The sequence below is a fragment of the Cupressus sempervirens genome, chromosome 2 (assembly GCF_028749045.1).
Source record: "Cupressus sempervirens isolate cs-2001-9-10 chromosome 2, ASM2874904v1, whole genome shotgun sequence".
In the NCBI taxonomy this organism is placed as follows: Eukaryota; Viridiplantae; Streptophyta; class Pinopsida; order Cupressales; family Cupressaceae; genus Cupressus; species Cupressus sempervirens.
In genome coordinates, this window is record NC_143119.1 from 355,907,662 (window position 1) to 355,923,366 (window position 15,705).

A 15,705-nucleotide genomic window follows, 5' to 3' on the forward strand; every position below is an offset into this window, starting at 1 on the left:
GTTGAAATGGATTTCTTTTTTTTCATAAGGATGTGTGGTTCCTTGGTAGATTTCAAAATTCAGAGTCTGTAGTAAGTAGTTTGTTATGCTGAAGGTCAGTCGACTGGAAATAATTCTGCAGCTTTTCACCATTGCATGAAATTTGCCACAGTTCATTTCTGCTTCTGGATACATCAGTCTTTTGCTTTTTCTTCAACTTTCCTATTAGGAGATGGATGAAGAGGAAAGTTTTTTAGAACATTGATCACTTTTCTATATTTTAACTACTAGTATCCATCACGGATGGTTTGTTTGCAAGAAGTTACATGATATTGGCATCTCTAATTTTTTCGTTATTGCCATATTGATGCTCTATGATTTTGGCCAATTCTGAGCATCCTGAAGAGCACACAAATATATTGAGAGAGAGAGAGAGAGAGAGAGAGAGAGAGAGAGAGCGGATGGTGTTAAACACATTGAGAAGATGCTGGAATTGTTATCATTGATGTCAAAATCTTATACCAGTCACATGGCCGTGTCGGCTGGTTGTTGGCAGTATCAGTTGAATGTCTGTTGGCTGCCAGTGAGATATCAAAGGTTTCAGTAATATGCAAATTCAATTTTGTATGTGCAGTTTTTGGGGTATGATGTCAGGTGTACTTGTTTGTACTATTGAAATATATCTTTTTAGTACATATAAATGTTTTGGTGATTGCAGATTCAGTAAGCTTTGGTTGGTATTTTGTTGTCTTCTGTGTTACAGAGTTCTTCTGGGTATCCTTGCTACCTGGGCATTATTTGGTACGGTGGTCATATCTTCTGGAAAGATTTCATCTAGTTTCATCTTTTGGTTGGTTAAAATATTTTGATAATCAAGTCATGGACTTGGTTGTGGTGTTCCGATGGTTCCGTAGTTCACTTATCTTTTTGGTAAATGTGATCTAAAGCGTATGTCTCTCTAGTGTGATCTATATTTAGGTCCTATGGTAACGTGATGTGAAGAATTCTTATGTATGATGTATATTTAGGTCTGGTGGTAGTGTGCTAAATGTAATTGTGATATCTTTTGTTTTGTGGCTTGGCTGGAATACATGGCCACTGTATAGGATGTATATATAAACAGAGATATTAGTAGTATCCAATGTGTGTATGGGAGAAAGAGAGAGGTAAAGGTGATACAGTGCAAGTCTATTTCGTTGTATATCTGGCAGCAATGTGTAAGCAAAAGGAAGTTGGATGAAGTATTGCTGTGGTAAAGAGAGAAGGTTTTACACATTTGTGTTATAGAGGTCTCGTATATGTTGGCAAAAGATTTGTAACAGGGTCTGCTGGTAACGGTTGTTATTGTGCTATCAATTGGAACTGTTTCATGCATAGGCAGATGCAATTGTATTAGTACACATTTTGTCAGTAAAATATTTTGTAATACATCTTATGTATAAGGGTTTTCTCAACTTACAATAAGCCAAACAACAGTGAACAAACTGGCAACGAACTGTTTGTATAAATCACCTTAACCGGTTGCACCTTAGCCAGTGTTTATGAGAGCGAGTTTCTTTGTGGTTTTTCCCAGTTTGGGTTTCCATGTAAATTCTGGTGTTTATGGCATAGTTAAAAAATTCGGCGAAATATTGCCAAACGTGCGGTATTTCATGCAGCACAGACTTGAGTGATTTAATTGCACCAAAAACCGGCAACGGTATATCCATGAAAACCACAGTGAGATTTTTGGAATAAATCGCAGTAAATGCCGAATCTTGCAGTCAAATAGCATTGAAAAGTTAGGAAGGGCAATACATTTTAGGTTTGTTATTATGTTAAAAAACAATGTGTTGAAACTTCCATTCATTTGTCTCCATGGCGGCTCTCATTCCACATTTGTTTGCAGTGTTGCATTCTCTGCTCGATGACCCTGATTTGTTTGCTCAAAAGACATTGTCCGCACTCTGTAGTTGCTCAACGATGTAGCCTAAGACTAGCATCTCTGGCCTTCATCTCAGTATCGACGACATTGCTCCCAGTATCTCTGCATTTGACCTTGCATCTCTGCATTGGAGGTACTGGCATTGGACGACACTGGCATTTGAGCTTTTTGGCAGCTTCTAGAGGAGGTATGTTACAGAGTCCAGACTCTAGAGTATTTTATTTTTTGTAATTAAAATAAATAAATTAATATCCTTTATTATTTTGTTTAATTTTTTTTGGTTTAAAACTTCATTTTTAAAACTGTAAAATCATTTAATGAAGATTCAAAATGTATTATTTTGGTTTTTAATTAAATACTATAAATTTAAAATATACAAATAGACGGTTTTAATTTTTAAATTTCCTATAATATTATATAATATATTATTATTTTTAAGATATATATTATATGTAATTTAACAATTATTGTTATTAAAATTTTATTATAATTACTAAATTACTAATATTGTTTTATAATTTATTTTCTTTTTTAACTATTAATAGTAAATACTCTATTTTACTATTTTTAAAAAGATATATATATATATAAAATTTTATAATGCATTTTGATAGTTTAATAGATTTATAAGATATATTAATAGATTTCTAACATTATCTTAGTAAACTTATAAAATATTAAATTTGATTTATTGTAAATTTGGATGCTTTCTAATAATAATTCGTTGTTTATTTGTTAGGTTCTCAAAGTCTACCTATTTCTTCACAAGATGGCTGGTGGCAGAGAGGACTCTTTTATGGAAATATGGGATCTTAGGAGCAAATGAAGGACAAGTCCAATGTATCTTTTGCCACAAGCATATGACTTCAAGTGTAAGTCAATTGAAATACCACCTTGTGAAAATTGCAAACAAAGATATTTCACCATGTGATAAATGTCCCAAAGAGGCTTCAAGAGAGGCTTTGACAAACCTTATAAAATTTGTACAAAATAAGGTAGCAAAAAAGAGGACATTTGAGGCCATGGCAACCTCAATGGGAACTTAATGGGAACTTTTAGTTCTACAGGATCACAAACAAGTGGAGAGGCTTCTTTTATTGGACCTCATGTACAAGGATCCTTTATTGACAGATGAGCAACTAGGTGAGTTTGAGATGGAGGAAGAATACTAGGATACAAATGTGGCAACATGTGAGGAGGAACATGAGCTTGGTTATCCATTAGAGGCTTTTGTTGAGCCTGAGGCACCTATTGAGGATGTTGCTAGGGAGATTACTTCAACACTACCCACCCAACAACGATCTCTTTTGATTGCTACTTTTAGTTTTCATTGATTTTGAAACTTGAACCTAATGTGAATTTAGAATTTGTAGTTTCATGGAGTTTGACTTCTATATGTATTGAACTTATTTATATTTAGATGTTGTACTTGTTTTTTGGTATATGATTCTATCACTATGTTAATCTACTAAGTTTTAGTTGCAATGAATTATTGTTTCACTTAAAACTTTGATTAATATATGGTGAATATCTAAAATCATTATATGTTCTACAAATTTGGTGTGTATGTATGAGTTTTTAAGAATATTTTAAGAAATTGTGTATTTTCAAATGTTCGATAAAAGTGCCGATTTATTGCCGAATTTTTTGCAGAGTTTTTGCCTATTTTGGTATTTTCAAATTTTTTTGGGTTAGACGAGATATTGCCGAAACTGAATTTTTAAACTATGGTTTATGGTGTTAATGTTTTTTGTTTCACGTTCATTTCTGTTATGAGTTTTTAAATGCTTTAAGTGCCTACCAATTCAATAAAATTTTATGAAAGTATTTTGGAATAGTTGATTCATCCCCCCCTTAGTTATTTGGTCTGTTCAAGATGGGGGTGTGTGAATCAGTATATTAATATATTTAAATCTTTTGAAACTTGACTAAGTAATAGTCCTGTTATTTTTAAGCTTAACCAACACATGCAAAGTTTGTTATATAAGAACACCAAAAATATAAGAATTTATGTGGAAACCATAATGGGAGAAACCACTTAAATAAATGCTTGAATATGATTATCTCCTTTTACAATGTTTGTAGGTACTGATCCCAATGTGAAGCACCGACTTCACAAAGATGAAGCACCAACTTCACCAATATGAGGCACCATCCTAAATATCATTTCTCTTTAAAATCCTGCTATAATATTCTTCTTGAAACTGCTAATATGTTGATTACAAATCTACCATAAATCTTCTCATATAATCTGCAAATAATTCTCTTAATATTTGCTCTTCATCTGCTTGTGGATATGCTTTGTTTTTTTGTCATTCACTCCACAACGCACCCCTCAAAATGGTTCACAGCCCCAATATGTATGCTTATATATTAAAAGCTCACCATTCTGAATAGAAGACAACTTCACTATATTTAATTGCATCCCTTAAACCACACCTCTTGAAATAGCACAACAATTTAAACAAATCACAGCTTGCTTATTGTAATATCCCTTTCTGGATATTTTACTAAAACTTGATATAAATGTGCAGATTTGAAACCAAATAGAAAACCAATATTTGATATAAAGTCTAGACTTTATTCGATTTATAACCAACAGATATGCATACAAAAAAACTCAGAGAAGTTTGTTTGATTCCTCCAATATTCAGAAGTACATATATAAACCAGTAGTTAACACAAATAGTCACCAAATACTTATTATATTATACAACAGCAATACAATAACACGCAACAATCCAAAACAATCCAATCTTATAAACAACAATAACAACCAGATTGGCAAAGGTAGACAAAACCTGTAAGAAGGCTAGGTTTGCGTCCAACCTCCAAAAGCTTCTTCAAGGGTTTGTGTCCTCAAAGAGATAACCAATCATTGTTTCTAGCGCCCAGATTAATATTTATTTTTAAATATTATCCTCTTCGTAACTCCCCATGCGGAGCCTGTTGTACCTTTATCCCTTTTCCCAATGTGATGCACACCCTTTTAGGCAATGTGGGATAAAACACTTTTTTTGTCCTTTAGTCACTTAAGTGAACATAATACCTTTTTAAAATAAAGTGACAAGTTAAATGAACCTTTAAAGTCACTTAGTCAGTAAACCATATAATCATCAGGCATCAAAATAATTGACCAAATGAACTTGGATAAGCACGTGTAATAGCTCGTTGGAAAGCTCTTGACAAGACGCTTCCAAACCAACATTGAGATACCAAGAATTTTAAGCTCTGTTTACTTACTAAAATAGTAAGCATCTGAACAACTTGCCAAAACTGCTCTAATGGGGCTTGAAACTAGAAATGTCTAGGGCAAATCTTGAACTGAACCTCGTAAAGAACTTTTTCGACTCCCAATCCTAGGTGAAGTGAGCTGGCAACACAGAATTATAATGTCCCAGAAAAAAGAGGACATTACACTTACCCCAATTTAAATTGCTGACATAGTGATTATTAATCATACCTTTTGCTGACATTGTCATAATAAATGTACTCTTAATGAATTTGAGAGCCAATGATGTATTAACAATACAGTGCTGATTTAGTAAAGTCACTGCCATTTTAAGGAAGTCACCATTTACAGAAGAGACTAACCACCTTTTAAAATATAATGTTAGCTGTTGTCAGTAGACTAATCAAGTTTGTTCATCACTGGTGCTCTCTTTCTCATCGTCTTCCATAAATACTAATCGTTGTTCATGCTGATCAAATCACCATTTTGCATCTTCATACTGTTTATGTCATGTCCCCACTCTAGCTTAGTCTAACAGAGACATGTAAGTCAGCTTATTATGGGGTCTTGTAGGCTGACAGGGTTGGATAGAGACCCAGTATGGTTATTCAGTGTTGGGGACTTGGTTTTCTAGTGGGTATTGATTAGTTGGGTGACGTTCCTTGTTTTTAAGAGGCAATTCCTACATTTATGGGGTTCATTCCTACTTTTTAGGAGGTATGATCATGCCCAGGGCTGGGTTTCCATGAGATGACCCTTTGGGTTCAGTTTCAGAGGGATAGGACTTGTTTCCTAAATTTTAGGAGCATCGCTAGATTTTAGGGATGAGATTGCCAGTGGATCCTTGATTTCCAACTTCAGTCACAGACAGGTGACAGGATGATTTTATGGTTTGTGATGTCAGTTGGGCAGTTTGTGGCTATTTGGGTTATATTTTTAATATTTCCTAAGTTAGCGTTTAATACTTAAATAAGGCTAAGTTAATAGCCATTTTGGAGTAATAAGGGAATTTTGGCCTCATCTGGATGCGTATCCCATGTTATGATAGCTCGTTGGAAAGGTCTTGAAATTCTCTAAATCTTCCTCTTTGGTCTCAGGGCAATTCGGTGAACGAATTTATTACTATGGTGGAAAAGGTCATTTTCTAGTGACATGGTCACTTTAAAATAAGATTTAATTCATTTTTTTTATAGCCAACGCCAATTGGGGGTCACTTTAGGGTTCGAATTGCTTTGCAAGGGGTTATAAGGAGATGGGCGCCATTTCTCATGATTATGCATATTTTTCAAACACTTCTTTTCAAATTTGCTCTGCTTGAGTGATTTGCATTCTGGGACGCAAACCCCAGGGTAATTGCTGGCTGGGACGTAACCCTCAGCAACATTGGGTATTGGTTTGTCAGTAGTTTCAACAGTATTCAGGAGGAAGGTAGACGCCACTTTAGCTTGGGCCTACAGTTTGTTTTGTTGGGCATGTTCTTTGGCGTATGGGAGGTGAATTCTAGCAGCCGTACACTGCCATTTCTTGCAGCCGTTCTCTGTCATTTGCAGCACTTGGATACATAGAAAAATCGGTTACTCAGCAGCAGATTCTTGCATCTTATCAGCTCGTTTTCATCAGCCAGTTGTGGCGTCATTGTTAGAGGAAATGTACTGGATCTTTTATTTGGCTCTATAATTCAGAGATCTGTCTGGTACGATTTGTATCAACTCTGACTTTACTGCATATTGTTATTTATTTTCAGACTCTTTTCTTGCCATTTGCTACTTCTCATTTCTATGTGGAATAATCATCAAAAACACAAAAACAAACAAACTCTTCTGCATTTCTGTCTAGTTCTAGAAGAAAACATTAATAAACAGGAAAAAACAAAAAAATAAAATAAATCTACAGCAGATTTGCAGCAGAGATCCATCAGGGATCTTTCAGTTTATTATTCATAATATGTTTCTTCACTCCGCACCTCTTAGGAAATCAATCACTAAACACACTACTGCATATACTGACAAACCATCCATAACCAGCTATCTCATAAAGTTGACTATACGTAAAGTCAACCACATGCTGGACACCATAACATTGATTACATAAAGTCAATCATACACTGCACATAACATCAATAATAGACTAACTATTAGTCATCGCATAAATTTGGATGTCAAATAGTACTGAATCTTTGTCCTTCATTCTGAATGGAGTTGGCAATGTAAGGACTGGTTATGAAAGTGTACTTGCTGATCATGGTGATGTTTTGTTGTACGAAATGATCATAAAGTCACTTCTATAAAAGAAATCACTTTCCACTTTACTCAATCATCTTATAGAAGACACCATGATTGTTCCTTTGGCTGTGTTGTATGCGAGTCAGTCAAACCCATTTTAATATCTGCATTCATAGCTGTGTTCATGATTTGCCTTTCTTGCTTTCTGTAATATCAGTACTGCTCATATCTTGCTTCAATTGTATTAGCCTCATCTATAAAGGTAATACATGTAGCTTTCTCTTTTTTAAGCTGAATCCATGTCCAAATGTCTTTCAATTGATCACTGCAATATCAATTACAATCATCTGTATTCATTGCTTCTTCCATGACATCAATGTCTTGTTCAATATACATTAATGACAACTTTCTAACACATCCATGATGTCAATTTTATATTACTTTGTTAACAATACCATTGAGGTCAAGTAGGTCACCGACTACTTCCTTTCCCCCTCTTTTTGTCATTTTTTCCGTCTATGCAAACAACCCTCTCTTGGCAATTTTCTTTGATTTGGTTGTATATTCAGTCATTTTCTGATTACTCTATTTCCTTTTGCTGATGATGTCCTCCTTGCTCACTCTCCCAATGACACACAGTTTTTTGAGGGGCACGGTAGTCGAAACATATCCAGCATATCCTTCTGGTCATTAAAACTACTGCTATTTATGATACTAAGCTTTGGTGACCAAGTTTATGTCTATTCCTGGGACTTTTATTGAAAACATCAAAATTCTTGCACCCTTATCTTTGGAGTATCCTAGCTGGCAGAGCTATACATTTTTGGCCCTTTGTTTTTTAAGAGATAGTCATGTTTTTATGTCACACTAGTTGTCAACTTTGATGTAATTTTAGATCCCTTTGCTTCTTCAAAATACCTATATCTCTATTTATATCTCTTTCCATTCAAGTATGCTCCATAAAAGTCATACAACCTTCTCGTTTTCAAGGAGTTTCATCAATAGGGCTATCAATACCAATTCCTGCCCCTTGAACACAAAGTCCACATACGAAGTTGGCCTTCTGTGTTTAATAATTTCTTATAGATAGTAAATTATCATCATTTAATTGGAGTTCCTTTAACATTGTTACAATAGGATTAACTATTCTGGTAGCAAGGGGTTACAATGATGTGAGTTTGTTCACAAAACTTCGTAGTTCATTAATATACATTGTGTGGCTCAAAAAACTCACTTCTATTAATAAAATATACCTTACGGAGAGAGAAGTAGAGATGCTAGGTTCTTCTTCAAGGGTAGATTCAGGAGAGGCTTGGGGGAACAAGAAATTGACAAGTGATGCTCATAATTCCATTGCTGACTTATTTGGTGTGCAACTAATGGATGATAAGATGATGACATGGACAAATTCTTCTCTGCTAGTGACATTTCATTTCATTTGTCTTGATCTTCGTACTATAAGCAGAAGATGGCAGTGATAGTAAGGAGATGAGCATCATATGTGCCACTAGGGTGACAAAATTAAGGACAATGATCTTGAATAAGAGCTAATCCAAGATAACTTTGCTAACAGAGAGAATGAAGGAATGTTGTGTGGATGCACTAGAGTCACGAATTTGCGGATGGATATTACACATAGTCCACTCATCAATAATATGGTTACATCTATAGAAGGCCCATATTTGCTCAAGGCAATTGATTGTTTAGGACATCAGAAAGATGTTGATTTTTGGTTTTAGATCCTCAAGTATGCTATTGAGGAGGTTGGGCCCCCAAATGTGGTTAGAGTAGTGATAAATGTGGCATATGTTTTCAATGTTGAAAGGAAATTATGTAAGGCAACTTGATATTTTTGGTGGAATTCTTGTGTGCTTGCCATGAATAATGCACACAAGGGCATGTAAAAGATTGAGCGGATCAAAGCAATGGTCAAGGGTCAATGGTGAATGATGCTAGAGATGTGCAAATGCTTGTTTCCATTCATTGCACCTTAGATACACTCTTTAGGAGCTTCTCTAAGGAGTTCTTGAAACCTAGTGAGACTACATATGCATCCTATTTCATTCTCTTCGAGAGAATGATTCGGTTGCAAGAGTCGTAATAACTTATGGATGTGACAACCAAATTGAACCTGTGTTCGAGTCCAAGAAAAAGTATTGAAGAAGGGTGAAGGATATAGTGAAGAGTGATGCTTTTTGCAGTAATGCAAAATATATAGTTTCCTTCTTTGCTCTATTTTTCCAAGTCATTGGATATGGGGATGCCAATGCACCTAGTCTTGGAAAGGTATACAAGTGTATTGATTCTATGTGTTGGTTCCCAAAACTGCAGATTGGAAATCCAAGAGCCTGCCACTTTTTTGATAGGATTCTGCAATCAGTTTTGGCCAATGAACGGGAATACTTCTCAATTCCCTGCACTTCAAGCTCCGCTACACCTAGGCGGGTAGACCTTCTCTTCGAACTTGATCACCTGGTTCAGAGCTTTTCTAAAGAGAATTTAAGTTTTGGAGTTCTCCAACTGGCAAGATCCTTGAGCTCGATTAAAATGAAAATTGGATGCTGGATAATGATTTAATTTTTTTGTGTAATTGAATAATAATTAATTTGATGTTTGTAGGAAAGAAGTTATAGGTTTTCTGACTTCAATAATAAAAAGACCAGTGCCTCTGTTCATTCGGGCAATAGAGTCAACTTCAGTGAATTTTCATGTACAACTTTATAAAGTTCTTAAGCACTTATACCGCCAACAATTAAATAATCAAGATGCAATAGATAAATATTTATGCAATCTTAAATTAGTCTAGATTGAATTTTAACTCCTCTGGTAGGGAGACAAACTAGACACAGACGCGAAAACAATTATTTATTTCACAATATTTGTGATGATCAAATTTAAAATGCTAAATGACCATGCCTACTTATCCGACATTTAAATTGTATATAGAATTCTAGAAAATAATTACAAAGGACGATTCGCCTGCAGTTTAAATCTCCATGTCATTTAGTAATAAACAAAAGACATTTTATTTTACTATAAAAATAAAATAAATAGAATTTATATTACAAAGTCATAATATAATCCTTATCCCTCCGTACAAGTAATATAAAAATACTTCTTCTGAGAATATGGATGTGTATGTCCAAATATATGAATCTTGCCCTTCTAATTTTGTATCAATCATTATTTATATCTCTATATTTTAAAAAGGCGTGACTTTTTGAACGGAAAAACTATTCCCTTTGAAAAATTAAACTGCACCTTTTCATAAATTTAATGTCCTGTTTTGATATCGTCTTGCATTTTTTTAATACTATTTGTTTTGATAACATTAGATTACCAATGAAACTTATTGTGCTAGTTTCTTCGTGTATTATCAATACTTAAACTTTGTTTCTTGCAAGCCTCCACGGTGGATGATGGTCAGAACCTTCCTTCCATAACAATATGCTAATAGAGACAAGGAGTATATATCTTGCAGGAGTCTTCATTAATGTCTTCACTAAAGGTATATGATGTGGCACGTACTGAGGAAATCTCATGTATCCACGATATGCAAACCTGGGAAGACTGCCGTCTATTTCATTGATGATAAACCTTTTCTGTGTAATGTTTAATGCTTGATATTGTTGAATCAATGTTTCTATTCGCAAAGTCATGGTATACTCATTGACATTGGCTTGGAACCCCCGATGGATTCTCCATGCAAGCATCCCCTGATTATGTATTTTCCTAAATCACTGCCTTTTAAGTTGGTATCTCCTGGCTATATGTCGCGATTTGTGAATGTGTTAACGCCGCATATTTCAAATATATTCTTCTTTCCTCTGAAGTCTGCTTGAACATAAGCGCACTCAAACGTTTTTTGAAGGTTCATTATTGTTTTGACGGCTCTTCATACAATAGCATCTTCTTTTTTAGTGGGCTTTGTCTTCTAGGAAGACATGGACCAAACTCCTGTCATTGTGGATCATCGTTTTTCATATGCATATATCACTCAAATGAGTTCGTTTGCAGATGCAGATGAGTTTTGGAAGGAAGAACCTAATATTCATGAAGCCATTCATCAAAAATTTGCAAAGCTACAGCCATGAGTCCCACTTGTAATTTATGCTTGCAATTTTTCCCAACTTCTCAAACACAGTCCGCTCCTGCTTTGGGCATGTATCCCATCTCGTTAATCCGACTGATAGCATGAAGGGCACAACTCGTTTCATCCTTGGAAATGTATATGATGTCTTTGTCTCAAAACAGTTCACAGACTACTCACAATCTTGACACTTCTACAGTAGTGCAAAGGATACAATATCTTCATGGAGAAGTTTCTTTTGTACAACACAGGTGATGATTCATAAATATTCAACTCTTATAATCACTCAATGGTCCACTATGCATCGTTCAGCTAAAGCATCATTTCTTAGTATGCCTCTAACCAACAATCTGTACCAATGTAATTAGAATGTTTGGCTCACAAAAATGCTTTAAACGAAAAACACGTAGCCATAAGTATAGAAGAATCTCCAGTTGTGAAACAGGTTGTACGTCCAACACAATGAATATAAAATGGTACAATTCTTGGGCAATCCACTTGAACAATCCAATAAATAGATGAAAAGTCGAAGCTTCCTGAAACAATATCAGTTGCAGAAAGAACAGAATGTTGTTCCTCTGTATATTTGTCGAGTACCAATAATATTTGAGTTTGTTTCACGCGCCCATGAAGGCATCTTATTTGAACACCACAATATAACTTCTTAAAAGATTCCTGAACAAACTTCACCTGCTTGTAATTGAATGGAATGTCAGTATCTTTGAATTTGAGATGGCTCTTAATGAAACTCCATAGCATAGCAAGGTTTTCTGGGGGAGGAACAATAATTAGAGTTTGTTGTAGGTGTGTTGGAGTAGCTACTGTAGACTTGGCATGGACAACCATATGCTCTAGACCTTTTAACTTGCACTGATTGCATCTACATAACATGTTTCTAAAGCTTGGCCTCTTTATTTGCATTCTGAAAATCAAAATAGGAGCCTTTATTGACAAAGAATTGGGATATCTTGCATTTAACATTCAGAACCAGTCCTCTTCACATTCTTCTTGTCACAATGCTCGGTGTTTTGAAGCATATTGTTTAAACTTTAAATATAAGTATTGGGTAAGATCTAAAAGTTTTCCCTTTTAGCATGATATTTGGGACTCTAAAGTTTGCCAAAATTTAGAGTTCCATCACTATGATTGATCAAATAAGCACTGTTGTGTGAGAGGACCCCACATTAGCATTCTACAATGAGCTCATTTAGCAAATCATTTATTGGAGAGGGGTGAAACTCAATACTTCCTTGGACATGTCTGCTTATGCATTGAACCCCAAGATTTAAGAGCATAGGTTTGGTAGAGTTACACCAATACAAGATGCTAAGGTGACAATAGGGTTCTTTAAGGCCATGGAAAAGATTCATGATCCTATAGAGGCCAACATCATTCAAACTAAGTGGAGCAAATTTTCTACTCTTAGGGGGTTATTTTTTAGTGGCCAAGATGGATATAGAAACTACAACATAAGAGGATCTAATTTTGTGCTGGAATTACAATAGACTAATCTCTTTGAATACTATTGCAACCACTCAATTGCTATCTTAGGTTTCTACTTCTCTAGCTGTTGAGAGGATTCGGTCTACTTAGCTTCACCTACTTCTCTTAAGAGGAACAAACTTAGCTCTAAGGGAGCAAAGAAGTTTGTGGTTCTACATAGCGCTCCGCATCTCATTGACCACAAGACACTTGTGTACAAAGTCAGTCCAACAACATGATGTGATGTAGAGATAGAGGAGACAACATAGATTGACAAGGATGCTAAAATTGTAGATGCAGGACTAGTTGGCATTTGTTTGGCAGAGGTTGACCATGTAGAGTCCAACAATTCTAGTAATGAGGAGTATGGGGATGACTAGAGGCCTTCCTTCACTACATTTTATTATTTTGATATCATTGAACTCTTTGTAATCATCTTTATGGAAATCTTAAATATAAAATAAGCTTTGAATTTGACATTTTCATTGTTCAACTTCAAACATTCATGTTAAATTGTTAATGTTGGATGTTCACCTCAAATTTTAGTCATGTTTAAATATTCTAGCATTTTACTGATTTGCCAGAATTTTATTGGAAAATTTAAAATTATAATACTTGTATACTTTTTTAAATTTTAATTACTAAGTTTTCAAGTTCTCTATATATCAGTGCCGCCCCTTGACCGTCATGGCTGTTACGAACACAATGTACTGAGAGTTGGGGGATGGGGGGTGAATCAGTATGTGCAGTTTAAACCTTGATCTGACATTTGTAGTTGCCCGAACCTTAACCCTAGAACTTTTAACTCTTATTCATAAAAGTAAAAATCACACAATAGAAAAACATCCATTAGCACACAAGAACACCAGATTTATGTGGTCAACAAGTCGGTAAAATCCATGGTGAGAATCATCCTCATAATAAAAATGAATTGCTTACAATAAGTAGGCAACAACTTATTGGAGACAGCAATCACAGATTGCATATGTGAGAACCAGCCCACATATTACATTAACCGCTTATGTTTGTGACTGAGCAGCAACTAGTACAAACAGCTTTAATCCAAGCAGTAGGGATGAATGATGGACCTTCTGGTTTGTTGGATAATTTAGAATCTGACTGCTTACTCCTCAGTTGATATTCTGATTATAGCTTATCTGCTGTTATTCCCTTTTGCTCACATGTTAGGAGCTTGTATACTCCAAAGTGCTTGTGTTTCACACCTACCTCATCAGAGAGGGTTCAAGAAACCCTTATAAATACATCAAAAACTACAGTTACAAACAAAGGCCAGCCAGAGATAAAGATTACAACATCTGCATGTCGGCTCCCAGCATGAACCCCACATCAAACATTTATTACGTCACGTCCAATACTCACACACAATGCATAACCCATTGAAGCCTTATTTAGTTCCAGCAGTCGTCTTTTGCAATCTCTGGAAGGTATAAACACCTTGCAATACATCCTCAAGTTGGCCCATTAGAAGTAAATAGGTCAATCCTAGAGCTCTCTGGCACAGTTCCAGACAAGGTAGCAAGATATGTGGTTCCTCTGGGAGATCAATGTGATCCCAAGGAATATCCTTCCTTTAATTCTGGCACTATCAACATAAAATACCTGCCACATCATACAGGAGCTCAAACATTGTCTGTAATCAAACTGGTAAAGTATCTAGAGTGTTCCATAATATTTGTCTTTCAGAAATACAAATGTCAAAAAGAAGACAGACCTTATTTAGGCATATGCTGCACTCAAACAGCACGACATCATTACTGAATATTAATGAATATAGAGCAGGACAGTGTTTCTGGAGCAAGCTCATTGTCTAGTAACACAGCTAACCTTACTGCGTAAGTTCCTGGAAGACTTCCAACATTATCAGATATTTTCCAACAGATTTTGCAATTGTATCAATCAATGTGACCGACTCAACATGACTTGTAATTTTATCTTCCTCAATATTGTGACACCACTGTATCTCCCGAATGTTTACATTGTCATCAGTGTGACCACAGTCAGCACACCTTTGACATCAGTGACAAAATCTATGTTCAATAGTGCCCCTGCCATCTCCAATCTTAGGCCTTTGGTCCTCCCATCACCGAAACCCATCCCTTCACCCCCCTGTCAGGAAAGTCCTTGTAACACTATCATTTTATTTTAACTCAATGAGTTTGTTAAGGTGCATGAGTAATTATATTATTTTACTGTTTAGAGCTTCAATCTTCTGGTCGTGTCTGATTGTCTTTTAGATTCTCTATCAGGACAATTGTTACATATACAAAGAATAGACGTAGAAGCTCAAAGAGCTGCGGGTGGGCTCTATAGCCAAATTTGTTGGCAATATGCCTACACTGGTTGAAATCCAGCTCGGCACATGACATGCTTTTATATCCAAGTATCTCTGATTAATGTTAGTTTTCTTGAACATATAATTGTTTTCTATAGTTTAAAGACCCATTAGAGAAACTCTGTAGAAAGCAGAAATATATAAAGGAAAGCTAGGCCTTGTAAAATAAAAATTGGAATAAACCAGAAATATATAGGGAAGAGCCAGGCCTTGTAAAATGAAGATTGGAATAGATCATGGATAGAAATAACAATCATCTCTCTTATCATTCTAAGACATTCCTAAATAGTTGGTTGCAAATGTAAACTTGTTTGCAGGGTATGTTTGATCTTCTGAAGACTAAACCTGAACAAGAGCGCAAGCTACTTTCATCTCTTGTGAACAAGGTAATAAGATTGACAAATTCCTTTATCTGTATACATA

The 15,705-nt window shown here is 35.3% G+C and overlaps 1 protein-coding gene across 1 annotated transcript in view; it reads left to right on the forward strand.

Annotated features, from left to right (window-relative positions):
* The window catches only part of EDA25 (CCAAT-binding factor), a 226,388-nt gene that overhangs the window by 53,427 nt on the left and 157,256 nt on the right, over positions 1–15,705 (forward strand). Inside the window, exon 5 of the mRNA XM_089813725.1 lies at positions 15,600–15,668. Within this exon, the coding sequence (XP_089669851.1) occupies positions 15,600–15,668 (69 nt within the window). The remainder of the gene's footprint in view (positions 1–15,599; positions 15,669–15,705) is intronic.